At 42.0% G+C, this 26,581-nt stretch overlaps 1 protein-coding gene across 5 annotated transcripts in view; it reads right to left on the bottom strand.

Moving 5' to 3' along the window:
• The window catches only part of TRAPPC8 (trafficking protein particle complex 8), a 119,465-nt gene that overhangs the window by 5,011 nt on the left and 87,873 nt on the right, over positions 1–26,581 (bottom strand). For 3 of the 5 annotated variants that reach the window (XM_008073380.2, XM_008073381.2, XM_021706641.1), the window contains 3 exons: positions 25,137–25,282; positions 19,756–19,845; positions 17,349–18,392 (listed from right to left, as the gene is read on the bottom strand). In XM_008073380.2, coding sequence (XP_008071571.1) covers positions 18,158–18,392; positions 19,756–19,845; positions 25,137–25,282 — 471 coding nt within the window. In that variant the 3' untranslated portion in view covers positions 17,349–18,157. Of the gene's footprint in view, positions 1–17,348; positions 18,393–19,755; positions 19,846–25,136; positions 25,283–26,581 lie in introns of those variants that run through there. The other 2 variants (XM_021706642.1, XM_021706643.1) reach the window with 2 other exon arrangements.

The following is a 26,581-nucleotide window of genomic DNA, read 5'->3' as shown; positions in this document are numbered from 1 at the left end:
CAGGTCGAGGCTGCGGTGGCCGGGAGCAGCCACTACACTCCAGTCTGGGTGATGGAGTGAGACTCCAACTCAACAAAAAAAAAAAAAAGAAAGAAATAGAAATCAGAAATCAGCTTGCTCTCTCTCTCTCTCTCTCTCTCTCTCTCTCTCTCTCTCTCTCTCTCTCTTTCATCAGGATCTCACGCTGTTGCCCAGGCTGGAGTGCAGTAGCATTCTAATGACTCACCACAACCTAACCTCTGGGGCTCAGGCCATCCTTCTGCCCTGGCCATCATGCCCAGATAATTTGTTTTTATTTTTTGTAGAACCTAGATCTCGCTATGTTGCCCAGGCTGATCTTGAACTCCTAAACTGAAACAATCCTCCTGCCTCAGCCTCCTAAAGTTCTGGGATTATAGGAATGAGTCACTGCACCCAGCTAGAATGAATTTTATAAGTAAAGTGAGCAAACAATTTTTTAAATGTATTAAATAGAAAAATATAAACAAAACATTTTATGTCTTGGTCTGGTAAATTCACATAGCTAAACATTTTTCTGTATTTTTCAAACATGAGTTTCTGAATCTTTACATAATCAGTATTCATATAATTGTTGCTTGAAGGTTGCTATACCTGTTAAGTTAAAAATGAACATATGCCCAGGATAGTGTTTCTAGCAACCAGGACAGTGTCAGAGCAAGACCCTATTAATATTTTTTGAATGGGTGACTCATTAGAACTTCTATACTTAAAGTCACTTTAAGTAATAATTTTGGCAAAAAAACCACAATATGGAACCAGATTCAATGTTTCCATTTCCCTAAAGCTCTTACACTTTCTGTCATGAATAAAAAGCAATTAGCCGGGCTCGGTGGCTCAGTCTGTAATCCCGCGCCTTTGGGGGGCTGAGGTGAGTGGATTGCCTGAGCCCGCGGGTTCGAGACCCGCCTGGGCGGCGAGACCTCATCTCTACAATAAATAAATTAAAAAAAAAAAAAATCAGCCAGGCGTGGTAGCGCATGCCTGTAATTCCGGCTACTTGGAAGGCTGAGGCGGAAGGATCGCTGGAGCCCTGCAGGTGGAGGTTGTGGTGGCCAGGAGCAGCCACTGCACTCCAGTCTGGGCGACTGAGTGAGACTCCAACTCAAAAAAAAAAAATTTAAAAAACTGAGTTTTTATTGTTTCTCCCATTCTATTAACAAGAAAATTAACTTCCATGCATATAAATACGTGAAACCAGTTTTAAAAGCTCATTTTCATTCAACGAATTGCCAGGATTATGAATGTCTGTAATTTTTATAAAGCATTACACATATGTTATATTTAAGCCACTGAGAAACTATTAATCACAAAATTCACTCATCTTGTAGCATACAAAAAGTAATATAATCAGGCCTGATGCAGGCCTTTGGGAGGCTGAGGTGAGGGGATTACCTCAGTCCACAGGTTTGAGCCAGGCTGGGCAGCTTGGTGAGACCTTGTAACTACAATAAATAAAAAAATTAGCTGAGGGTGGTAGTATGCGCCTGTGGTTCCAGCTACTTGGAAGGCTGTGGTGGAAGGATCGCCTGAGCCCAGCAGATTGAGGCTGCAGTGGCCATGAGTATCCCACTGCACTCCAGCCTGGGCGACAGTGTGAGACTCCAACTCAAAAAAAAGTACTTTATCAATTTTTTTTTTTGAGTTGGAGTCTCACTCTTTGTCGCCCAGACTGGAGTGCAGTGGCACGCTCACAGCCACTGCAGCCTTGGCCTGCTGGGCTTAGTCGATCCTTCTGGCTCAGGTTTCCAAGTAACTGGAATTACAGACATGTGCCACCACGCCCAGCTAGTTTTTGTGACTTATTGTAGAGACAAGGTCTCGCCAAGTTACCCAGGCTGGTCTTGAACTCCTGGACTCAGGCAATCCTCTCGCCTTGGCCTTCCAAAGTGCTGGAATTACTGGCTGTGCCACCAGCCCCAGCCCAATTTAATTCAATTCAACAAGAATTTCTAGGGTGTGCCCTGCATTGTTCTAAGTATTAAAGGATGATATGAAGGAAGCAAATCTCATGGTCTCACTCCATGAGCACAAGGTCCAAGTTTACAAGCAAGATCAAGCCCAGATTCATGAAGAACATTAGAGACCTACATCAGTACAGTTGTTGCTATGCAGTGTCAATCTTAAATAAAGAGATTCAGGAAATACAGTTACATGTTGAGTTTGTTGGAGCACAAAGTTTGAGGATAGCCACCCAGGAACACAGATTCCAAAGAATAAGGTCAGTGCTCCAAAGTGGAGAAGTTTCGAAGATTGTTTATATAAATAAGGTTTGGGGAGCTTAATAGGATTTCAACATTTTCCACACATGACTGGCACACAGTGACAGTAATCTGATGAGCTGAGGTGGTGTTCTTTCCGGAAAGAGTATACTTAACATTCCACATTGAGGATGTAACAGTCATACGGTCTTTTGTACTGTCTGGTCTCAGTTAGGTGCAAGATAATAAACAAGGAAAAAATCAGCCATCAGAAGGGGAGGAGATCTCATCTCTGGTGCCATTTAGTCTTTCTTAATCAATTTGCAGAACAAGAATGTTGAGAAAAAGAGTTAATCTATAACCAGAGAAACAGAAGTCGCAGCTACATGCTGCATAGGTCAGACCATACATTTCCTGCAAGGCCCAACATAAATTTTAGGGTTCCAAAAATTATGATTCAGTTTGAATCATTTATTTTTACAAGAAAGAATTGAGCCGGGCTTGGTGGCTCAGCCTGTAATCCCAGCACTTTGGGAGGCCGAGATGAGTTGATTGCCTGAACCCGTGGGTTTGAGACCCACCCAGGCAACTTGGCAAGACCCCATCTCTACAATAAATCAAAAAAAAAAAAAAAAAATCAGCTGGGCATGGTAGCACGTGCCTGTAATTCCGGCTCCTTGGAAGGCTGAGGCGGAAGGATCGCTGGAGCCTAGCAGGTTGAGGCTGCAGTGGCCGGGAGCGTGCCACTGCACTCCAGTCTGGGTGATAGAGTGAGACTCCAACTCAAAAAAAAAAAAAAATTGATTGTGGGCTTATGTTTCATGTAGCCATTTGAAATTGCATAATATTGGAGGGACTTACAAAGGGAATGTGCTAGTGGAATTTAAGTAAGTCATGTTTAAAAATGATAGTTTTATTGGATGTTTACTACCTGCCAGTCACTGAACTAAGAAATTTATGGAATGAAGTCATTTGATTCTCACAATGACCCAGTAAGATTGTTACAGCCAAACTGGGTTCTCATGCCCGCTGCCCAGAAAACCCAAAACAGATGCATCTATATAATGGAGAAAGAGTTTAATATTGCAAAGCAGCTAAGTGGGGAGGGTAGGAGAAATCTCTCAAATCTGCTTCCCCAAAGATTCAGAGGATAGGATTTTTAAAAGGAACTTGGCGAGCAGGGGAGAGGGATGGGGTTGTTGATTGGTTGATGATGTTTTGGGGGATGTTGAGACTGTCTTCCTAGTGGTGCTCTGACTGGTAGAGGACTTCCTCTTGCTCTGGACCTGAGCAAGAGTTTGGGTCCACCAGAGTACAAAGTCTGAAAAAGATGACAAATATCATTCTTAGGTTTTACAATAGATGTTGTCTATAAGGAAAGTCCTGTGACCATCAGGTGCTAGGGTCCTCTCCCACCCTAAACCTTTATGGAGGCAGTCCAGGAGGAAGGTGTAAGGGAGGTAGGGTCCCTGGAGATTGAAGCCGCTTCTGTTTTTCCATGACTTCTTGTCTCCTCAGGCAGTTTCAGGTCCTTTGTTTATGAAATAATATGTTGATTAGCCTTGCCCCTATCCTGGGGGTCAGGACATGAGGGCAATTTTATACAGGTGATTTCAAGATGGGAACTATTTTTGCCACACTATACGATGGAAAAACTCTGGTGGCTGGTTAAGTTACTGTTCCAAGTCTCATATTTGGTAAGAAGTCAAGCTATGGATTCAAACCTCAGGTAGTGTGATTTAGGAGCCATTTGCACTAGATCTTCCAAGGCTGTCTTGTTGGCAGAGATGAAGGCCTGTTATTCACAAGCAAACGCATACAACCCAAAAGCATATACTCTTATTTTATTGCTTAAACAAAACCAAAACCTGCCTTTAAACACTTAAAATATTTAAAAACCTTAAATACATTTGATACATCAATCCTGGTATTGATTTTAAATTTTAAAGTTGCCAGAATATGCCACCCCCAAATATGCCACTTTGGCATAAGGATTATTTTGAGTTCAAGGTAATTGAGAACCAGCAGATTCAGGAAAAACTCTTTCCCTCTCCCTAAAGACCTAAAATTAAAGTATACAATTTCATTTTAGTAAAGGATATTTATAAGAAAATTTCCATTGTAAAGTGTTTCCATACCAGGAAGATAGCTGCTCCTGAGACAACTCTTGCTACCTAGGAGACTCTTATCTGCATAACAAGGCAACCCTTAGTTTCCTCAACTCTCTGACTTTCCAACCCAGAACTTGCCCAGCCCCAGCTCTAAACCCCCTTTCTTTGTTTTGCCTGAGACAGTTGTATAAGCCTCAATCATCTGGTCACCTCCTTGAGCCACATTTTTCTTTGTGAACTCTTCCCAACTCTACTATGTGTTATATAATACTAATTTCAACTTTGTATTTATTTTTAGAGACCGGGTCTCTCTTTGTTGCCCAGGCAGGAGTGCAGTGGCACAATCATAGCCCACTGCGGCCTCAAGCTCCTGGGCTCAAGTGATCCTCCCACCTCAGCCTCCTGAGTAGCTGGGACTATAGGCATGCACTGCCATGCCCAGCCAATTATTTTATTTTTATTTTGGAGATGGGGTTGATTTCAGTATTTAAAAGGTAAACGGTATGAACAGCTTTGATATAAAATTGCACTCCTAGTGCCCTCTGGTGGATGTAGCTGGTTTTAGGCCTCACTTGCTAGGTTTCAGTGAAACCTTCCATTGAATGGAATGCTCTTTCACTATACTCTGTCCTCTTCTCTGTCTCCTCCTTTATTTATTTATTTTTTTGGTGTGGCCATGGTCATGTTACCAAAATACACTGACAATATTACTGTATGTTAATGCTAATAAAACTCTATTTACAAAAACAGGTGTTTATTTAGAAAAACAGCCACACCCATTATTTACATATCGTGTCTGGTGTTTTTTATGCTGTAACATGACTTGAGTGATTCCAACAGAGACCGTATGACTCACAAGGACTACAATATTTAGTATCTGCCATTTTACAGAAATTGTTTGCCAACTTCTAGTCTAGGAACACCTCACTAGTTCTGAAAGGCACTTTGGCTTAGGAAGGGCTGTTCCTTGCTTGAGTATGCTTGGGAAACTCTCCATGAATTCACCTGAGCAGTAAGTAACTCTCTTTGACTTTAATTCCATATTTCTCTAATTAGTTTAGTCAGGGAACTCATTTTTCACCTAATGCCTGTTAACATCCTATTCAGTGGAACAAATTTTGGGAAATATTAGTTTATAATATTGTGCTTATTATAGTTATCAGCCTAAGAGGAAATATTGTCTTGGTACACCTGTACTTGTCTGGGGGGTGGGGAGCAAAAAACCCAGGAACTTATTTATGAAAAACTGTGTATTTATTCTTACATGTTTAAACCTCAGTAACTCCCCCAATTGCTCTGACTCCCGCTGGACCAGTGATCCACAACCCCCACTCAAAAACTGTCTTGGCATACAGAGACAATCTCAACACCTCTGTGATTCAATTCCCCAATCAATCAGCATTCCCAATTCCCTACCCCCCCACCCCCCATCTGCCAAATTACCCCTAAAAATTTGAGCCTCTGAATTCTCAGGCAGATTTGAGAAATAAGTTCTGTCATCCTACTCGGTGATCTTGCATTTGTTAAACACTTTCTTTATTGTTAGGTCAAAGATCTCACTGGGGCCTTTGAAAATGTTCAGCTAAGAATCCCAGCAGGGCCTCCAAAATGTTAGGCCAGGCCCAGCAGGGGTGTCTGTGTGATCTGGTGCCATGTGAAAGATGCAAAGAATTGCACAGAAGTTAGATAAGAAAATATAGTTTATTTAGAAAGTAAATTAGAGAGAGAGAGGAGATTCATCTCCCCAGGGTAGAGGAGGGAGTCAATGCTTGGGAAAACATGACTTGGCATTAGCTCAAAGAACACATGGCCAGACCATAGCTTAGCAAGACAATGACTAGAAAGTTAAAAATGAGAGAGGGAGAGAGAGAGAGAGAGAGGAGATTCACCTCTCCAGGTAGGAGAGGGAGCCAAAACTAGGAAACATGGTGGTGGCCATAGCTCCAAGAGCACATGGCTATACCAGAGTCTAGTAAAGCAATGGCTAGAAAGTAAATGAGAGATTGATTCACCTCCCCAAGGTAGGGGAGGGGGTCAAAGCTAAGAAAACATGGCACCCATGGCTCAAAGAGCCATGTGGACATACCAGAGTTTAACAAAGCGATGGTGATTGGCTGCTTGGAGTGGAGTCCTTTTAAACATTCTCTTTGATGGGGGAAGGTCATTAAGGTGATTGGGTGGTGGTCTGCTCATGTCATCACGATTTTCTCTTTGATGGGGGAAGGTCATTAAGGTGATTGGGTGGTGGTCTGCTCATGTCATCACGGAGGGCAGGTATGCACAAGTACTGATGTCAGGTGATGGACGGCAGGCAGATGGGTGCAACAGTCACATGACTGCTGCCATGGTGGAGGTCTGTATCACCAAGGTCACAAAAGGCTGAATAGGTTAACGTGGGTCTTATGGGTAGAGGCAAATACTTGAAATAGAAAAGCTAATTGGCCCGGCTCGGTGGCTCAGCCTGTACTTCCAGCACTCTAGGAGGCTGAGGCGAGTGGATTGCCTGAGCCCGTGGGTTTGAGACCCACCCAGGCAACTTGGCAAGACCTCGTCTCTACGATAAATCAAAAATTACCTGGGTGTGGTAGCACACGCCTGTAGCTCCCGCTGTTAAACCCAAAATTCAAAATCCGAGAGACCACCAAGGAGCCAGCTCCGATGCAAACACACGAGGGTCTTTATTCAGGCTCGAGTCTGGGCTCACGTTTGAAGCTGATGCAGCAGCTTCAGGGATGAGAGCCCCGACCCAGGCTAACACGCACCTTTTATACATAATTCTGAAGGGGTGGGGTGACTTTACAAACTTGTGCACACAGGATTGGATAAAAACTATATGACGCAGTTACAAAGACTTTGGTTGATTTGAGTTTGATTTGCGCGGGTTCAGGTTTAGTTACTTGTAATGGACAAGTAACTGCCAAACGGGTGGAATGGAATGCCAGATAAGCTAGGTTTAGCAAGCAGGCAGGAGGTTTGAAACAAGGCAGAACCCACAGGGGGGGGTGGCTGGCATCACCAGTCTACCGTTATCTAAGCAAAGGAATGTCTGGGAGGGGCTTATTGCTTAACATTTACACACTGCTAGCAGCAGTTGCAGAAGCAATCAGTTATTTTATGGGACAACAAAAATTAAACTTAACAAAGTTCTAAGTGCAAACACTGCTTAAAACATTGTATAACTATACAACCAGTCACTGCCCGGCATCCAACATGTGCCTAATTCTATGGGGTCTGAGGTAGGACTTAAAATACTAAGAATTCATAAAATATAGTGAACATGAGGTAGGGATATACAAAATACAATGAACATGAGGTAGGGATATATGGCACGTATAGCTTCTTAAGTCACTTGGGTCCCTCACCGCTAATTGGAAGGCAGAGGCAGAGGGATCACCAGAGCCCAGCGGGTGGAGGCTGTGGTGACTGGAAGCGTGCCACTGCCCTCCAGTTTGGGCGATAGAGTGGGACTCCAACTCAAAAAAAAAAAGAAAGCAAAGAAAAGCTAATTCGTACAAAACAAGCTGGGGAGGGGGTTGTAAAACAATTATCAATAACTACCTCTGAGAAACTGGTTCTGTCCTTGGCTAGTGGATTAGAGGATAAAGTGAACGGCTAGAAAAACATCACAACTAGGCAGTGTTAAAATGGCTGCGCTTTGACAATATTGACTCCATGTTATGTCCTTTCATCTTTGGAAATAAATGCTGTCAGTGAAAGGTGGTACCTATAGAAACCTAGAAGAAACTTAGTTTATTCTTAGTTTAGTCTCTTTGCCTCAGCATAACCATTAGAAAGCTTCAGATATTCTACTGCAGGACAAATAGTAGCCTATCCCATCCCAAATCTCCATCAGATGCAAGACCCGGACAGTCCAACCTTTCTTTTTTTTTTTTTTGATTTGGAGTCTCACTCTGTCACCGAGGCTGGAGTGCAGTGGCCACTCCTGGCCACCACAGCCTTGACCTGCTGGGCTCCGGCGATCCTTCCACCTCAGCCTTCCAAGTAGCTGGAACTACAGGTGCGCGCTACCACGCCCGGCTGATTTTTGATTTATTGTAGAGATGAGGTCTCACCACGTTGCCCAGGCAGGTCTCGAACCCGCGGGCTCAGACAATCCACTCACCTCAGCCTCCCAAGGCGCGGGATTACAGGCTGAGCCACTGAGCCCAGCTTGGTCCAACCTTTCAATACATGGTTTAGCATAATAATCTCTAGTAAACTTTTAGGTTCCTTGTCAAGGCCGAAGATCAAAGGTCACCCTTAGGCTAGCCAAAGTAATAAAAGTAATAATACGACCACCCCATCTTTGGTCAAGGAGTTTGTGAATTGCAAATGTCTAACAAGTCTCTTGCAGGAAGCCTCCCCACCCAGGGTTAACCTAATCTGCCCTTTGTGACCTACGTGACATGAATAAACCCCACCATGGCAGCAATGATGTGACTAACCCACCCATCTGCCTGCTGTCCATCACTTGACGTCATCAGTACCTGCGCTTGCCTGCCCCTTTGTGATGATGTGGAAGCAGACCACCACCCAATCACCTTAATGATCTTCCCCCATCTAGGGGAATGGTTGAAAGGACTCAACCACAAGCAACCAGCGGCCATTGCCTTGCTAGACTCTGGTGTGGCCATGTGCTCTTTGAGCTATGGCTATCACCATGCTTTCTGGCTTTGGCACCCTCCCCCACCTTGGGGAGGTGAATCTTTTCTCTCCCTTCTTTTTCTCTAATTTACTTTTAAATAAACTTTTCTTTCTTAACCTTTTGGTGTGTTGCACTTCTTTGCATTTACTCGGATCTCTGGGTTACTGGTGCCTGCCTCCCCTTCCCTCTTCATCCCTCCGGCACTGCACCCTCACCCTGTCTGTACCCTAACAGTCAGGGTATTGGCTTTACTATGCAGTGGGCATAAGAATTTGGTCACACTGTGTCACCGTCTTAATTAGCGCTAGAGAATTTATCAACCAGCATTAAGGAGATGTAAGTGGTATTCAAGATATGTATACTGGTTAGAGATAGTACACAAACTCCTCTATGCTTGCATGAAGAGTATTTAAGAATGTAATTAGGGTTGGGCACAGCGGCTCAGTCTATAATCCCAGCACTTTGGGAGGCTGAGGCAAGTGGATTGCCCAAGCCTGGGGGTTCGAGCCTAGCCTGGGCAACTATGCGAAACCTCATCTCTACAATAAATCAAAAAAATTAGCCGGGCATGGTAGCACATGCCTGTAGTTCCGGCTACTTGGAAGGCTGAGGTGGAAGGATCGTAGAAGCCCTGCAGATTGATGCTGGGGTGGCCGTGAGTGTGCCATTGTGCTCCAGCCTGGGCGATGGAGTGACTCCAATTCAAAAAAAAAAAAAAGGATGTAGTTAGGGCTGGGCGCGGTGGCTCAGCCTGTAATCCTAGCACTTTGGGAGCCTGGAGGTTCGAGACCAGCCCCAGCAACTTGGTGAGACCTCGTCTCTACAATACATGAAAAAAATTAGCTAGGTGTGCATGCCTGTAGTTCTGGCTACTTGGAAGCCTGAGGTGGAAGGATCGCCAAAGCCCAGCAGGTCGACATGGGGTGGCGGTGAGTGGTGGCTCAGCCTGTTAACCCAGCACTTTGGGAGGCTGAGGCGAGAGGATTGCCTGAGCCTGGGAGTTCGAGACCAGCTTGGGCAACTTGGCGAGAACTCATCTCTACAGTAAATCAAAAAAATTAGCCAGGCGTGGTAGAGCGCGTCTGTCATTCCAGCTACTTGGAAGGCTAAGGTGGAAGGATCGCCCAAGCCCAGCAGGTTGAGGCTGTGGTGCCATCTGTGTGCCACTGCACTCCAGTCTGGATGACAGAGACTACAACTCAAAAAAAAAAAGAATGTAGTTAGGCCAGTAGGCTATACCCATTGGAGTGGAATTTTGGGCCCAGGGCTAAAATTCGGTCCGGTACCAGTCACTGCTACCAGAGGGTTCTGTCACCTGATTCCAATTTGGAATTTTCACTCTCAAAATGTCTCATATGGGATGAAAATTCATGAGGCCATCCCACTGAAGGAAATAAAAATATTTCACCCCTAAAAAGCTCCCTGGTATGAGTATTTTAAGTTGAAAACCCTTAGAGATAACAAGCAATGGAAGAGACTTTCTCCCTCTCTACAGAAAGATAGGTCTAACCCTTTAAGGAGGACAATTGTTCTAGTTCCTCTCTGTTAGCTCATTATCCGTTAAAAGAAAGTGTTGGTCGTTCTCACTGCCTTGGAGTGCAGATGTCTGCATTAAACCAGTTACGCTTGTCTCTGAAACGCAGCCTTAGGAAAGCAAACACTGACGGTCAGTACCAGGACATTTTCAATCACATAGCTTTGGGATGCAGGTCTCAGGAAAGCAGATTTGGCAGTAAAGCAATTAGTAACAGGACGCTATTAGAACAGAGTGTTAGCTTTTTGGGCTACTGCAACTCTGTGCTTCGTTTGCAAGGTTTATTTGATGAGTTGTTTTAACTACAAACTCCTCTCCCATCCCCCTACAAACCCTATCAGAAAGAAGCCCAAAAAATGGAACCACACCTGAAGAGAACCCTTTTTCAGTTGACTGTCTCCAAGGATCATTTACATTCCAAAGGGAACTATTTATAAGTTAATTTCCGTTCCCAGATTCAGTCCTTCCGTTCCGATTCAATCATTCTCGCTGGTATTCATGTATTACTCCTCAACAGAATCCTTCTTCTCCCCTCTTCCATAGCCTGTTTTGCCAGGATCCCAGCCTCCATTCTTTCTCTAACCTCAAGATGGCATATAAGCTTCTGTACCTCACTGGGAAGTTGGGTCTTCATTCTGAAGGCTCCCATGTATACATGTTAAATAACTTTTTATGCCTTCTCTCCTATTAATCAATCTGCTTCATGTCAGAGTTTTGCAAAATGGCCATTGAAACTCTAGGGGTTCAACGACCATGGCCCCCATCATATTTCTAGCTCTCATCTACCTTAACCTAGTTGAGACTACAACCATCTTCCCAAAAGAATCTTCTAATTGTGAATGGTAAAATTAACACCAAAAGTTGGTAAGAGTTCATAGTTATTCACAATCAATAGCCAAGGAATAATAACAATTAATAGGCAAGTTGGAATTGAATTGATTGCCAACCTAGCCTCATTAAGTGTTTAATTAATTGAGCAAATGAGCTACTGGAAACTCAATTTTTATTTCGATATCCTTGAAGCAGAAAATTCATCTTTGAATAAATTACCACATCTTAAGGGGATGTGGCCTAAGATGTCCAAAACACTTGCCTATCTACCTAGAACTTTAAAAGAATAGTAACATTTTCGTCATGTGCCTGACAACTTAATGGAAAGAAACCTTTTAAGTCTGCAGCTAGCTATACACAGAGTGCTTCTCAGGTTTTCTGGGGCAGTGTTTCCCAATGTGTGGTATCCAGATCCTTTCTTCACAACTGGGGCTTGTTAAAAACAACGACAATAACTAAAAACAATAGGAAATTAATAACAAAAACAAGCTTTCACCTCCAAACCAGACCAACAAAATTGGGTTAAGCAGGTAGAACTTCTGGAATTACATTTTTAGTATCTACCCTAATGATTATGCTCATACATTTTGAGAACCACTGCCCTACAGAATTTCAAAAAACTAGAAGACTCTCTAAGATGCATTAGCTCTTGGCTAACTGCAATGTAGACATCAGAACACTTTTTCATGGTCTGTGCCCAGAGGTGTGCTGAGGAATGTTTTTTTTTTTTTGTTTTGTTTTGTTTTGTTTTTTGTTTTTTTGAGTTGGAGTCTCCCTCGGTTGCCCAGACTGGGGTGCAGTGGCTGCTCCCAGCCACCGCAGCCTCGACCTGCTGGGCTCCGGCAATCCTTCCGCCTCAGCCTTCCGAGTAGCTGGAATTACAGGCATGCGCCACCACGCCCAGCTGAGTTTTTGATTTATTGTAGAGATGAGGTCTCACTGCCCAGGCGGGTCTTGAACCCGCGGGCGAGGGTAATCCACTCACCTCAGCCTCCCAAAGGCGCGGGATTACAGGCTGAGCCACCGAGCCCGGCTATGAGGAATGTTTTATCAAATCATTCTCCAGGGGGGAAAAAAGCTTTTAAACTGCTAATGGCTGTGTAGCACACACTTTACAAGTAATAATAAAATATGTCATACTCTTTATTGTAAATTCCAAACAGCCAGTTGATTCTGAGTGTTCTCTTTGATTTTCGCTGAGTTCTTGTATAGATAACCAACCTATGTTGTAATTGACAAGTGAGAATAATTCCGGATGAATGTTGGTTGTTTTTGTTTATGTTAAGGAGGGAGAGGAAAGTGAGAAAACAAATGCTGGATCTTCACTAGTTCATCAATGACAGGAGCAACTTCTTTGCTGAATTGGATAACACTTTTCAGACAGTGGAGGAATAGTTCCTTAACTGTTTGTACTGTTCATAATGCAGCAGTTACAAATATGCAGCACTTTTTTTTTTTTTTTTTGAGTTGGAGTCTCATTCTTTCGCCCAGACTGGAGTGCAGTGGCCACTCCCGGCCACCACAGCCTCGACCTGCTGGGCTCCGGCGATCCTTCTGCCTTGGCCTTCCAAGTAGCTGGAACTGCAGGCGCGCGCTACCACACCCGGCTAACTTTTTATTTATTGTGGAGATGAGATCTCGCCAAGTTGCCCAGGCGGGTCTCGAACTCGAGGGCTCCGGCAATCCACTCACCTCAGCCTCCCAAGGGCGCGGGATTACAGGCTGAGCCACCAAGCCCGGCAATATGCAGCACTTTTAAGTTTAGTAAGCTTCATGAACATTTTCTCCATCACTTTCTTAAGTCTAGAGTAGACAACAAAAAATCAGTAACTGGCATGGAGCACTTATTTGCCGATGTTCCTGAGGTAAGTATTTCCCTCTGTAGTCAATTTCAAGCTCCCAGCAAGATGTCACTGAATGCAAAGTTGGAAAGAGATGAACACTAGCACACCATCATGTAGTATTTCCACCACACAGATAAAACAGATGTATAGGCAAGGTATTTAGCAGGTGATTGAGCTATGAGTGTTACTTTTCTGTTGTTGTATTTTGTTCTTTTTAAAAAAAAATTTATTTTAAAGATGTGGGGAACAACTCAGGGTTGGGTATACAAATGTTCATTATGCAGGTACCCTTGTTGATGAGTTGTGCCCCCCCTCCCCTGGTAGTTTCCCACTACTGCCAATCCCACCCCCACCCCCACAGCAGTTTCCAACTACTGCCAATCCCTTTAAAAATTTTTTTTTTAAATTTTAAAGATGTTTAGATTAAAACTTAAACAATATGTTATATTCAGGTGTAAGTTTACCAAGTTTAATATTTGATTAGTGTCTTTGTTTAACAACCAGCTCAGTTTAATGATCAGCTAAGTGGTATAAACGTGCCCTTGGTTACCACTGTGATTATGCCTCCCTCTTATCCTCGCATTTTCTCTCTTCCCCAGACATTTTTTTTTAGAAGGCCGTGGCCCTAAAACTTCAAGAAGGAAATGGGTGTCCCTAGACGCGACCTTCCTCTCTGCCTTGTCCCCCACACCCTGAGACACCAGGCAGTAGGACCTGAGTAGCCAGAGATCCCTATCAGATCCAGAAGCACAAGCAGCAATCAGCGAAGCACAGAGACTCGTAGCCCATTTCTGGAGAGTTGTTCTGGGCTGAGTTTGGAATCTTCAGTCTTCTTGAACCTGGAAGGCAGGTGTCTTTGACCTCTCCTGACTCCCCTGAGGGCTGCTGAGATTCAAGCTCTCTGCCACAAAACCGTGGCAGTCGCCAGTGGCACAAAGGTCACATCTGCTCCAGACTTGGTTGAGCCTGGCTCCTGCAGCCAGCTAAATTTTTTTTTTTTTTTTTTTTGAGAGACGAGGTCTTGCTATGTTGCCAACCTGGTCTCGAACTCCTGGGCTCAAGCAATCCTCCCAAAGTGCTGAGATGGCAGGTATGAACCCCCACGCCTGGCCTCCTTGCTGGTTTTGGCATGATCATCCAGTTCTCAGATGTGTCCCCCTTCCTGCTGCCAAATATTTATACTTATACTCCAGCATATAATTATTAAGTAGGTAAGAAACCGAGGAAAACTGAAGTTAGTAAAACTGATTCAATCACAGCTTATAAAGACAAAACAGAAACATGAGATGGGGGAATCTAGCATCAAACTTTCCTTTTGAGTTGAATATCTATAGCCTGATAATCCTGGGAACAAGCAGTGGAATATCACCCAACAGTGCTGACTCTAAGCAAAATTCTCAAACGGACCAAGGTTTTTTTTCTGGTTTTTTTTTTTAGAAAGCAGGATTTATTGAGAGGACAGAAAATCTCCCACAGTGGAAGGGGACCCGAAGGGTTTGCCCAGGTCAAGGTTTTTAGCCTCCTGTCACTTCCCCCTGCAGGTCCTTGTCCCTACTCCCACTCCTCTCCCAACACTCACCATCCTTCCAGGTGCTGTTCCCGGATTCCACTCACTTAAAGCCTTGTTCTTACAAACTGCTTGACAAACCTTGGGTATCTCTAGGTCTCAGGATACTCACAGGTATTTGCTTTTTTTTTTTGAGTTGGAGTCTCTCTATGTCATCTAGACTGGAGTGCAGTGGCCACTTCCGGCCACTGCAGCCTCGACCTGCTGGGCTCCGGCGATCCTTCCACCTTAGCCTTCCAAGTAGCTGGAACTACAGGCATGCGCTACCACGCCTGGCTAATTTTTGATTTATTGTAGAGACGAGGTCTTGCCAAGTTGCCTGGGAGGGTCTCGAACCCACAGGCTCAGGCAATTCACTTACCTCAGCCTCCCAAAGCCCTGGGAATACAGGCTGAGCCACCAAGCCCGGCTTGGTATTTGCTTTTTAATGGAGTCTTCTGAAAGCCAGGCCCAAGCGTATGAATCTTTAACAGAAAAATTTCAGGTTGAGATGGAAAGTTTTTTGGAGTGTAAGAGCCTCAAAATACTCAATACTCCTCTGCAGAGCTAATCTACAGGTAATTGCTGTTGGGAGGCGATTCCTCATCTGCAGGAGGAGGACCCAGTTCTGTTGCTCCCACGAGGTCCCCTGCAAAGCCTCAAGTGCCTTACCTGACACATGTGCTCAGGTGCTCTCAGGTGCCCCGATGAAATCAGTGCTTTTCCATTTAGACAGTCTCACTCTTGGAAGGATTTCAGCTCACTCTCAGCTCTCTGTCCTCTTACTTCCTTTCCAGTCTTGCTGGATTCCTGCCTTTGTCTCTCTACAAAACGCTTGCTGCAAAAACCTTAGACAGCCTGCCACAATTTCGTGCTAAATCTTTCATTTACAGAAATTTTGCAGTTAGCACTCTCTATTTCTTTCCAGTTATAGTAAAAGCATGAGGAGGGTGTGGTTTCATTTGCTCTTATTGTTGATTTGTATACTTTTTTAGAGAATGAACAGAAAGATTTAGACTTAGGCAGCTGTCATTATCCCAGGGCTACTCCAGGATGGAAATGTAAGTGAACTCTCTGGTTTTATTTGTCTGAAAATGTCTTTGTTTCACTTCCATTCTTGCTGAGTTTAGAAAGCTGTTTAGAAGTTATGCTTTTTCAGTGTTTGAAAATATCCCACTGTCTTTTGGCTTCCGTTATTTTTGTGAAGAAATCAGCTCTCAGTTTAATTATCGCTACTGTTAAAATACACGTTAAATCCTGCATTCAAAACCGTTTCCATCTTTGTCTTGAATTTCCAGCAGTTTTATTATGTTATATCTGGGTATAACTTTCTTTTTATTTATGTTGCTTGGAATCTGCTGAACTTATCTAACCTGTAACTTGATGCTCCTTTTGGAAAATTCTCAGAGATTCTCTCTAAATACTGCTTCTGCTCTATCCTCTCCTGCCCTCTTTGTAGAACTCAAGTAAACATAAAATGTCTTTACTCTTATCTTTTGCCTATTTTTCCGTTTTCTCTCCTGCTTCCATTGAGATGGTTTCTCCTGAGCTATACTTCTTGGGCTGAAAGTATGTTAAAGGAAGCCTCTGCTTCTCAGATGCTTCTTTCTAAGTGGGCAGACGCTACCAGGGCAAGCAGTCCCAAATGAAGCAGGCCTTTCCTCTCTGGACTTTCTTCTCCTGGATTTTGGACTGCTGATGACTAACTGACCTAGCCTGCCAAAATCAGCATCAGAGGCTGCAATGCAGTTATTTACAACAGATCCAGTAAGCTTCCGTCTTCCTTCCTACTAGGATATAAATGAATTTTTCAATTTTGTAGCCAGGCATCAAACAAGACACATTTAAAGACAAAATTCAGCAAGGTGTGGTGGCTCATGCCTATCATCCCAGCACTTTGGGAGGCAGAGGTGAGAGGATTGCCTGAGTCCACGGGCTCGAGACCAGTGTGGGTAACACAGCAAGAAATCAGCTGGGCATGGTGATGCATGCCTATACTTCCAGCTACTTGGAAGGCTGAGGCAGAAGGATCGCCTGAGTCCAGCAGGTCAAGGCTGCAGTAGCTGTGAGCATGCCACTGCCCTCCAGCCTGGGTAGCAGAGTGAGATTCCAACTCAAAAAAAAAAAAATGACAAAATTCATTGACTCATGTATAACATAGTCATCAAGGACTTTAAGAATGACTATAGGCCGTGCTCAGTGGCTCAGCTTGTAAGCCCAGCACTTTGGGAGGCCGAAGCGAGTGGACTGCCTGAGCCCGTGAAAACCCAGGCTAACTTGACGAGACCTCATCTCTACAATAAATCAAAAATTAGCCGGGTGTGATAGTGTGTGCCTATAGTTCTGGCCTCTTGGAAGGCTGAGGCGGAAGGATTGCTGGAGCCCAGCAGGACAATGCTGGGGTGGCCATGAGTGTGCCACTGCACTCCAGCCAGGGCAACAGAGTGAGACTCCAAAAAAGAATTACTGTACTTCACTTTTGGAATAACAATTACAATAAAGCTTTCTCAATAAATCGGGCTGGTACCTGCTATAATAATAATAGTTGGCATTCACCTTAAATAAAGAATATTAAGTCGTCAGAAAACCAGGTTAAAAAAAGGCATCTAATAAATCTATACATTGAATAGCATGTCTTTATTCTATTTACAGTACATTTGTTATAAATATAATACATTTTTGAAAAGCTTATTTTAATTAACTTGAGTAGATTTATATTTTAAACAGATCAACTCAATAGTTAAAGTTATATAATAAAGAATATGATAATTTTAATGACAAAAATCTTATTGTGAAATAGTGCACTCTATACTGAGATGAATGAGGAAAAAAAAGTCAAACTCCTTTCAAAACTATATTCAAAGCATCAGAAAAAATTTTTTCTTTTTACAAAGTTATGTATAAGCCATTGGGACCACCAGATACTGAAATATGAAGACTTTATAACAAAAGTTCAAAACTGATTTGAGAGAACTGTGTGAAGCAAGACAGAAAAATGTATATTTAACACTCTACAGAACTTCACAGTAAAGCTGGAATTGATAGACTAATGGCTTAACAGGAGTACTGCCGGCAAGGCCTTTCCTTCCTCAAAAATCATCTCCCTAATAGTCATATACCATTGACAAGCTGTAACAGCAGACTTAGACGTTGTTTTTCAAGACGGGGCTTAATAAGGTGCATGGGTATGTTGAAATTCTGTATTATGAGTATGTAAATTATTACCAGGATTTAAAGAAATACAAAAAAGAATAAAAGTACTCTCAGTCCAACGTGCTTTGCATCATCAACAAAATGACAAGTCAAAGTGTTTTGCAGTGATCAGATGCCAACTTCCATAACAAGTTTGGTATTTCAAATACTGCTATAAAACCCATTCACAAAATTAAACTGATTCTTATGGATTTCAGTACAAACTTGTGAGTTGTCACACATTAGTGATGATGATCAGGGCAGGCATGGAGTTCTGTTGACTTGTTTCAAACACTGTAACTTGGTCTGATAACTTGGCAAACACCCTAGGAGTTCCAAGATTATAAACACCTGTATGAACAAAGCATGCTTTCAGCTGCAAACTGTGAATCTCCTGGCTTTTAAGCTGAAGTTTATACTGTGTTTGTCCAAGCCATGTGAATGATCCATGGATTTCCAATGCTTCTGGACTAAAGAGGGAGGAAAATGATATGTTCTTTATCATTTTTCTTTTAGAGTCCTATTTGCATATTCCTTTCATCTAGCAATTCTATTTCTAAATATTATTTTATAAAGCCAACTGCTTATTAAAGACATTACTACTATAACAACTAACATTTATTAAGTTACTAATTTCTAGGAATAATGCTAAGAGTGGATTATCTCATTTAAAGCTCAAACAAAAGCTAGTAAATGATGGAAACTGACTTCAAACTTAAGCTTTTAACCCCTTATTATCCATATATATAAATAAATGTGTGTACAAGAATGCTTATAATATTGGAATGATTTACAATATTAAAAAAGGGAAAACCACTAGGCATGTTGGCTCACACCTGTAATCCCAGCACTATGGGAGGCAGAGGTAAGGTGACTGCCTGAGACCATGGGTTTGAGACCAGCCTGGGGCATGGTGGCGCAGGCCTGTAGTTCCAACTACTTGTAGGAAGGCTGAGGTGGAAGGATCACCTGAGCCCAGTAGGTCAAGGCTGTCGTGGCTGTGAATATGTCACTGCACTCCAACCTGGGCATCAAAGTAAGACTCTGGCTCAAAAAAAAGGGAAAAACTCAGTACTCACCAATAAGACATCAGTTAATTAATTTAAGACACAAAAATCATATATATATATATTGTGTATGGATTTCAAAGAGCCATCTCAGATCCTGTTAGGGGTATTATATTATATAATAATATTCAGTATATGCTTCATAGTATTTTTCTGAAAATTAAAAAATTTCTGAATTCCATAAAGCATTTGACTCTAGAAGCATCAGATGTGGAAGTATGAATTTTTTTGTTAAGGTATTATTTTATAATCAGGAAAAAAAATTTTTTTTTTTTTTTGTTTTGAGTTGGAGTCTCACTCTGTCACCCAGACTGGAGTGCAGTGGCCGCTCCTGGCCACCGCAGCCTCAACCTGCTGGGCTCCGGCGATCCTTCCACCTCAGCCTTCCAAGTAGCTGGAACTACAGGCACGCGCTACCACGCCCGGCTAATTTTTTTGATTTTTATTGTAGAGATGAGGTCTCGCCAAGTTGCCCAGGCGGGTCTTGAACCCGTGGGTTCAGTCAATCCACTCACCTCAGCCTCCCAAAGTCATGGAATTACAGGCTGAGCCACCGAGCCCAGCTAGGAAAAAAATTTTAATATGTAATACCTCTGTAACAATTCTGTAAGACTTCTGCAACACCAAACAAAAAATAGGGGCATGCTTGAGTAAACTTTCTTATCCATGTTAGGTAATTATTTGCATACTTTCAAAATATTAAATTGTTCTCAAATCACTTTAAGCCTTAAACTACAAAATAGCCTTGCACTAAGTAAATCTTTACCTTGTTGTTTTATGCCGAAGATCAACTATTACATCTACATCAGCCGTAGAACAATTGGAAAGTAAAAGGGTGACTGGTACTAAACAAAGACTATGGAAGAAAGATAAAAAAGGTTAGCTGTATGTTTTTTCTTCTTAAAAACAACTGTCTTGAAAATAACACTTAAGAATATGTAATAGAGTATAAGCTCCTTAAAAACAATCAGATTCAAGAAGAAAAAGAAATCAAGTTCCAAAATCACTCAAGACAAATTATCTTAAAATATATTAATACTAATGACTCAACACTAAGTGTTGGTATATATACATTCACAGAACTATTTTATTTCCATTTATTATAGTTAAAATAACTAAAGCATTTCTAGATAGTTCCCAAAATGAAAACCAAAATAATCTCAACTTAGAAAGATCAATGAAGAAAAAGTAAATCATGAAAATGCCAACAACTAAGCCTGCTGTCTTTATGTTTATTCAAAAGTACTTAGGCCGGGCACGGTGGCTCAAGTATATAATCCCAGCACTTTGGGAGACCGAGGTGAGAGGATTGCCTGAGCTCAGGGGACCGAGATCAGTCTGGGCAACTTGGTGAGACCTCGTCTCTACCATAAATAAAAAAAAAATAAACCAGGCATGGAAGCATATGCCTGTGGTTCCAGCTACTTGGAAGGCTGAGGCAGAAGGCTCTTTTGAGCCCAGCAGATCAAAGCTGTAGTGGCCATGAGTGTGCTACTGCACTCCAGTCTGGGCGACAGAGTGAGACTCTAACTCAAAAAAATAGTACTTAATTTTGAGAACTTGGCCTAGAGTGATATTTGTTTTTCCATCAAATTTGCATAAAGTCATTATGTTTTGGAGAACATGAGTATTTCTATACAGCAAATTATGAGAAAATCCCTTTTAAGTGGACAAGCTTTGCTCAAGTAGCTTACTTTCTATATCATTTTATAATTAATAAATTACTAAAGCATAAGAAAGGACAGGCAGTGACAGAAGAGGACACGTGAATAGTGGTATAGATTTCAAATTAGGAATATAAGAAATGAACATAGCCTGTGCATAAATGAAGCTTGGGTGCATATACTATTATTTACAGTTTATCACACAAAGAACAAAGAGTCAGGAGACAATCATCTTATAAGCTCACACAAATTAACTTTGCAATTATGTCCACATAATATATTTTATGCTTTCAGAAGTTTTATATCTTTTCACTGAGAAATACTTTTTAAACAATACTGCAAATAACAGGTTTTCCTAAACAAAAACCAAGATGATTTCAAAAACATAACCCCAGGGTATGCTGGTGCTCTCTCCAGCCTCCCCCACAAACCTGTACATACAAGAGGACAACAGAGACTACTGCATAGGTCTCCAGGCTGGAGCATCTCAAGTTAAATTCCAAGTGCACAAATGCAGCCCAAAGAAAAAACTCAGGAACTTAGGCTATTCTGTTCCCATTTGATTCTCGAATGTCAAATTCCCCATGTCTTACCTAAATACTTCTAACAGGAGACAAAATGTGAGGACCTGGATGTCTCCTTGTCCAAAATGGTACTCATCGCTTTTATTCCAGTGAGGAGCACCACACCCCCCATCCCCGGCCCCAGCAAACCTGGGCATCACACTGACTCCTCCTACTGCTCACTAGTCCCATGCCCAATTTTCTTCACAAATTCCTGCCAATTCACATTCCCACACATCTCTGGTACCTGGTTACCTCACAATATCTCATTCCTTATGGATATAAATTGATAAGTTCAAGTCTCATGTCTCTTGTTTCACATCAACAGCCTCTTAATTAGCACCCTAATGTGATCTATTCTTTATACCCATGTTTCAGTGTTTCTCACACGTGCACATGCACCGGTATCACTTGGTAAACTTATTTAAAAAACTGCTGGGCTCACTTCCCAAGGTTTCTGACTCTGGGTCTGGGATGTGGCCCAAGGAATTGCATTTCTATTTTTTTGAGTTGTGGTCTCACCCTGTCACCCACTCTGGAGTTCAGTGGTACAATCACAGCTCACCGCAGCCTCAGCCACCTAGTAGCTAGAACTACAGAAACGCACCACCATGCCCAACTCATTTTTTTATTTTTTGTAGACATGAGGTCTTACTATATTGCCCAGGGAGGTCTCAAACTTTTGGACTCAAGCAATCCTCCTGTCCAGTCTCCCAAAGTGCTGGGATTACAGGTGTGAGCCACTATGCCTGGTCAGGAACAGCATTTCTAACAGGTTCTCAGATGTTGCTGATGCTACTGGTCTGGGACATTTGAAAACAATGCTTTATACACTAGTCTTTCTAAAATGCTAATTTGATGAATCTGATGAGCCACAAACAGTGCCTAGAGACCAAAGTGCTGACAACTATTCCCTACGACTGCAAACAATTATTTGATTATTATTAAAGGCCTGGGCTCTAGAGTAAGACTGGTAGGGTTCAAATAGCAGCTCTACCACTCTGGATCTGTTTTCTCAACTATAAACTCGGATGATAATAACAGTACCTATCTCCTGGGTTTCCTGTGGTGATTAGGTAAGTAATGTATATTAAGTGCTGAGAATAATGACTAGCATGTGTTCACAGGCTCCATAAACATTATCTATATAAAAACTTATTATTTTGAAAAGCATATGGCAGTTAAGTACAGTCTGATCCCTACCTTTGTTCCCTCTGGCCCCCTATTCTTTCTTACATTCTCACTCCTCTACTGCTCTGTGTGCCACCGCCATGACCAAATTTCCTATTGTCTCATTCCCTCCCATGTTTCTACCTTTGGTTTTTGATACCAGTTGCTTTAAGGATACTGTCCTATGTCCTCGAGCTCTTCTCTTTATGTCTCTACATCCTACTTTGACTGCATAGTACTCTCAACAACAGACACTGCATTTCTTCCAACATCTTCAACATCTCGGGGTCATGGATATAGGTTCTTAATGCATTTCTTGTTCACTTCTTCCTTCTACCTCTCCAATAAAGATACCCCCCCTCTTTGTCATAAACTACACTAAAGTTTTTATTTTTCCTGTCTCCATTCTGACAAATTAACACTAGTGACAGTAACTCAGTACAGCAGGGATCCTTTGGGGGAGGGAAAGAAATAGATACTCTGAAATATCTGAGGGAAACATGAGGCATGTTTAGTTTCAACACCTGCTTCACGTTCCATCTGCAAATCCATCTGCTGTGTCTGTTGAGCAGAGGTATGCCACCCAAAGAGAAGCACTGCTTGCTGGTTCTCCTCTGCCGCATCATCTACTGACATCATTTTATTAAAAGCTTCAGGGTGAGTTCATTTTGTTCTTTTCAATCCCAAGTTCTGTCATCATTTTGGACAACTTCACTGTCCAGGCAGATGACTCATTCAGCACCTCCTCAAACCCTGGACTTGTCATCTCCATAATCTTCAGTCCCATTCAAAACTCAGTCACCTAGCTTCACAAGTTTTTTCAGTCATGCAAAATAGCTATCTCTGACATAATACTCAGTCACCCTCAGCTCCATCAGTTGCACTCTCTCATCTGTTCCTGAGCTTCACAAGGATGCCCGATCTTGGTTACTGTGGTAACTGTGATTACTGCTCAGCAGTTATTCACTCCTCACACCTTCCCACTGTGGGACTGTGAATCATCTTTGCTGACTGTGGAGGTGAGGCTATTTGGCCATGAAATATTAATGTCTTTGATGCAAACAGAGGCCTTAAATGTGCTTCTGCAATTTGGTTCACTTGCTGTACACTTCACAGACATGCCAAGAGCAAAGCATAATCCAGGTAGCTGCTACTCTCCCCTTTCCCCTTTTTTAAGTTTTTTTTTTGAGTTGGAGTCTCACTCTGTCGCCCAGACTGGAGTGCAGTGGCTGCTCCTGGCCACCGCAGCCTCGACCTGCTGGGCTCCGGCAATCCTTCCGCCTCAGCCTTTCAAATAGCTGGAACTACAGGCGCGTGCTACCACGCCTGGCTGATTTTTGATTTACTGTAGACATGAGGTCTCGTCAAATTGCCCAGGCGGATCTCGAACCCGTGGGCTCAGTCAATCCACTCACCTCAGCCTCCCAAGGCGTGAGATTACAGGCTGAGCCACCGAGCCCGGCTCTTTTTAAGTTTTAAAACAGAGTTTCTCAGCAAGAAGAAAAGAAGGAAAAAGGAAGATTCGTGGCAGAAAGACCTGCCATGGGCAAGTTTCTCAAAACAGAAAAATTGCCACTACTGCACCTTTAGATGAGGCCCAACATACTTGTGGCACAGACATGAACCCAACCTACCTCAGGTGCCAAATCCAACCAACCAAGACTGAAACAGAACTTTAGCCAAATTGTAGTCAACCTGCAGTTCCATGAGTGTGGAAATAAATGCCCTATTGTAAGCTACTGAATTCTGGAGTGGTTGTTATAAAGCATTATTGTGGCAACAATGACTGACAGAGATGCACTCTCGTATAGTCTAAAGACATTTTAAAATAGAGATGCCAGCCAGGCATGGTGGCTCACACCTGTAATCCCAGCACTTTGGAAGGCTGAGGCAGGAGGATTACTTGACCCAGGAGTTTGAGACCAGCCTGAACAACACAGCAAGACCTTGTCTCTACAAAAAAAAAAAAAACCACTTTTTTTTTTTTTTGAGTTGGAGTCTCACTCTGTCGCCCAGACTGGAGTACAGTAGCACACTCCTGGCCACTGCAGCCCTGACCTGCTGGGCTCCAGCGATCCTTCCGCCTCAGCCTTCCAAGTAGCTGGAATTATAGGCGCATGCTACCACACCTGGCTAATTTTTTATTTATTGTAGAGATGAAGTCTCACCAAGTTGCCCAGGTGGGTCTCAAACCCACAGGCACAGGCAATCCACTCATCTCGGCCTCTCAAAGTGTTGGGATAACAGGCTGAGCCACCGAGTCCGGTCAAAAATTTTTTAAAACATCAACTGGGGTGTGGTGGTATGCGCCTGTAGTCCCAGCTACTCAGGAGGTTAAGGCAAAAAGATCACCTGAGTCCAGGCAGTAGAGGCTGTGGTGAGCCATTACTGTGCCATTACACTCCAGTCTAAGTGACAGAGTAAGACCATGCCTCAAAAAACAAACAAAAAACCCCCCAAAACAGAATTTTTTCCCTGTTTTTGTCTTAATGATTAACCTGCTCATCAAAAGAAAACATTTAGCAACTTGAGTGGATAAAGCAATATCCATTTTTAACCCGAGTTGCAAAATATATGGTAACTATAGTAAAGGGTAAATTATTAAAGAATAATTTCTATAGACTCAATATTCTTCCAAATTTCTTCTTCAATATTTGGGTTAATGACATTGGCAAAATTAATAAATGAATGTTTGTCAAGTGCACATGTTGTAGAAAAACTAAAAAATTTAACAAAAATAAAGCTCAAACCTCTTTTGATGAAATGGATGATTAAATGATTCTGGGTAGTGAAGACTCGTTTTAATGAGATTAGAAAGCTGCTCTATCGATGGTCTTGAAGAAACCGTAGTGTTTTCTGGCCTGAAAAATTTTAATAGTTCCATTTCTGGTAGTTCCTGAGAAAAGAAAAGAAAAAATATACGCCAATAAAAATACTGCCTTGTTTAAAAAAAAAAAGTATACTGCGTATAAAGAAAAATTAAAACCAGTAGAGATAATGTAAAGTATGAACAAAGTTTTTCTGCTGTTATTTAAGATAACAGTTGCTATCACTTGCAATATAATCTAGGATGAAGACATTAGGATCTGGAATTTCTTATTCATTCCCCACTTATTATGTGTTGGTGTTAGACTTGAATTTTAGCCTCTTCACATGTTAGCTCTGTGATCCTGGGTAAGTTATTTCATACTTTAAGGATTTCCTCACATGTAAAAAGAAGTTCATAACAAAAATTAACTTCAAAGGTTGCTGTGATTATCATCTGGTAATATTGCTTTGAACTCAGGACTGCAGACCTTCAATTATACAGTTTCTGTCTTAATAGCTGAAAATCTAAAATTGCCTTAAAATTTCACTTTGAAAATATATGACTCATTTTATAGTTATAATAGTGCTTCACCTATATTAGCTGAAGGTTAAAATGCATGTAAAAAGTCTTAATAATACAGGCAGTGACTGGCACATTGTAAATATTACAATAAATTTTAATCATTATCATCTAAATAAAAATAGAGACTCCATTTCTACTATTCCTTTCTTTGTTGGTTGTTTTTCTCTATTTTCTCTCACTACCCAGGAGAATTTTGATTTTTAACTTTCTGCTAGCATAGTTTGACTTTGATGTGTACCAGGAATTGGGAAATTGCAGCCCATGGGCCAAGTCCAGCCTGCCTCTTGTTTTTGTGAAGAAAGTTTTCCTGAAACACTGACACATTCATTCATTTACATACCATTTTTGGCTTCTTTTGGACTCCAATGGCAGAAATAAGTAATTATGACAGAGACAGTCTGGCCAGCAAAGCCTAAAATATTTACTTTCTGGCCTTTTTCAGAAAAAGATTGCTGACTCCTTATCTATACAGCTGCAAAAGCCAGAACTAAATTTGATAGAAATAAAATAAAAACTATGGTACTGGTTCCAGATTCATCCCATTGACAAGTAACAAATTAGCCATATTACATTCAAGTAGCATTCTGGTGTTACTGATAAAGTAAAGATAAATAAATAAATAAAACCCCACAAACAAAAGTGTTTATAACCTAGTAAGTGGTAACTGACAAGAACAGAATCATACAGCCAGCAATTTCATTTCTAGAAATCTATCCCCCCAAAAATATAAAAAACAAAATATTTGAAACTATTATGAAATACAAATGTATGAAAATTGACAAAAAATATAGTATAGTGACCAAA

Source organism: Carlito syrichta, unplaced genomic scaffold (assembly GCF_000164805.1).
Source record: "Carlito syrichta isolate Samal-C Ts95f unplaced genomic scaffold, Tarsius_syrichta-2.0.1 Scaffold315831, whole genome shotgun sequence".
Taxonomy (NCBI): Eukaryota; Metazoa; Chordata; class Mammalia; order Primates; family Tarsiidae; genus Carlito; species Carlito syrichta.
The sequence above is the reverse complement of the archived record's forward strand: the minus strand, read 5'-3'. Positions and strand labels throughout refer to the sequence as shown.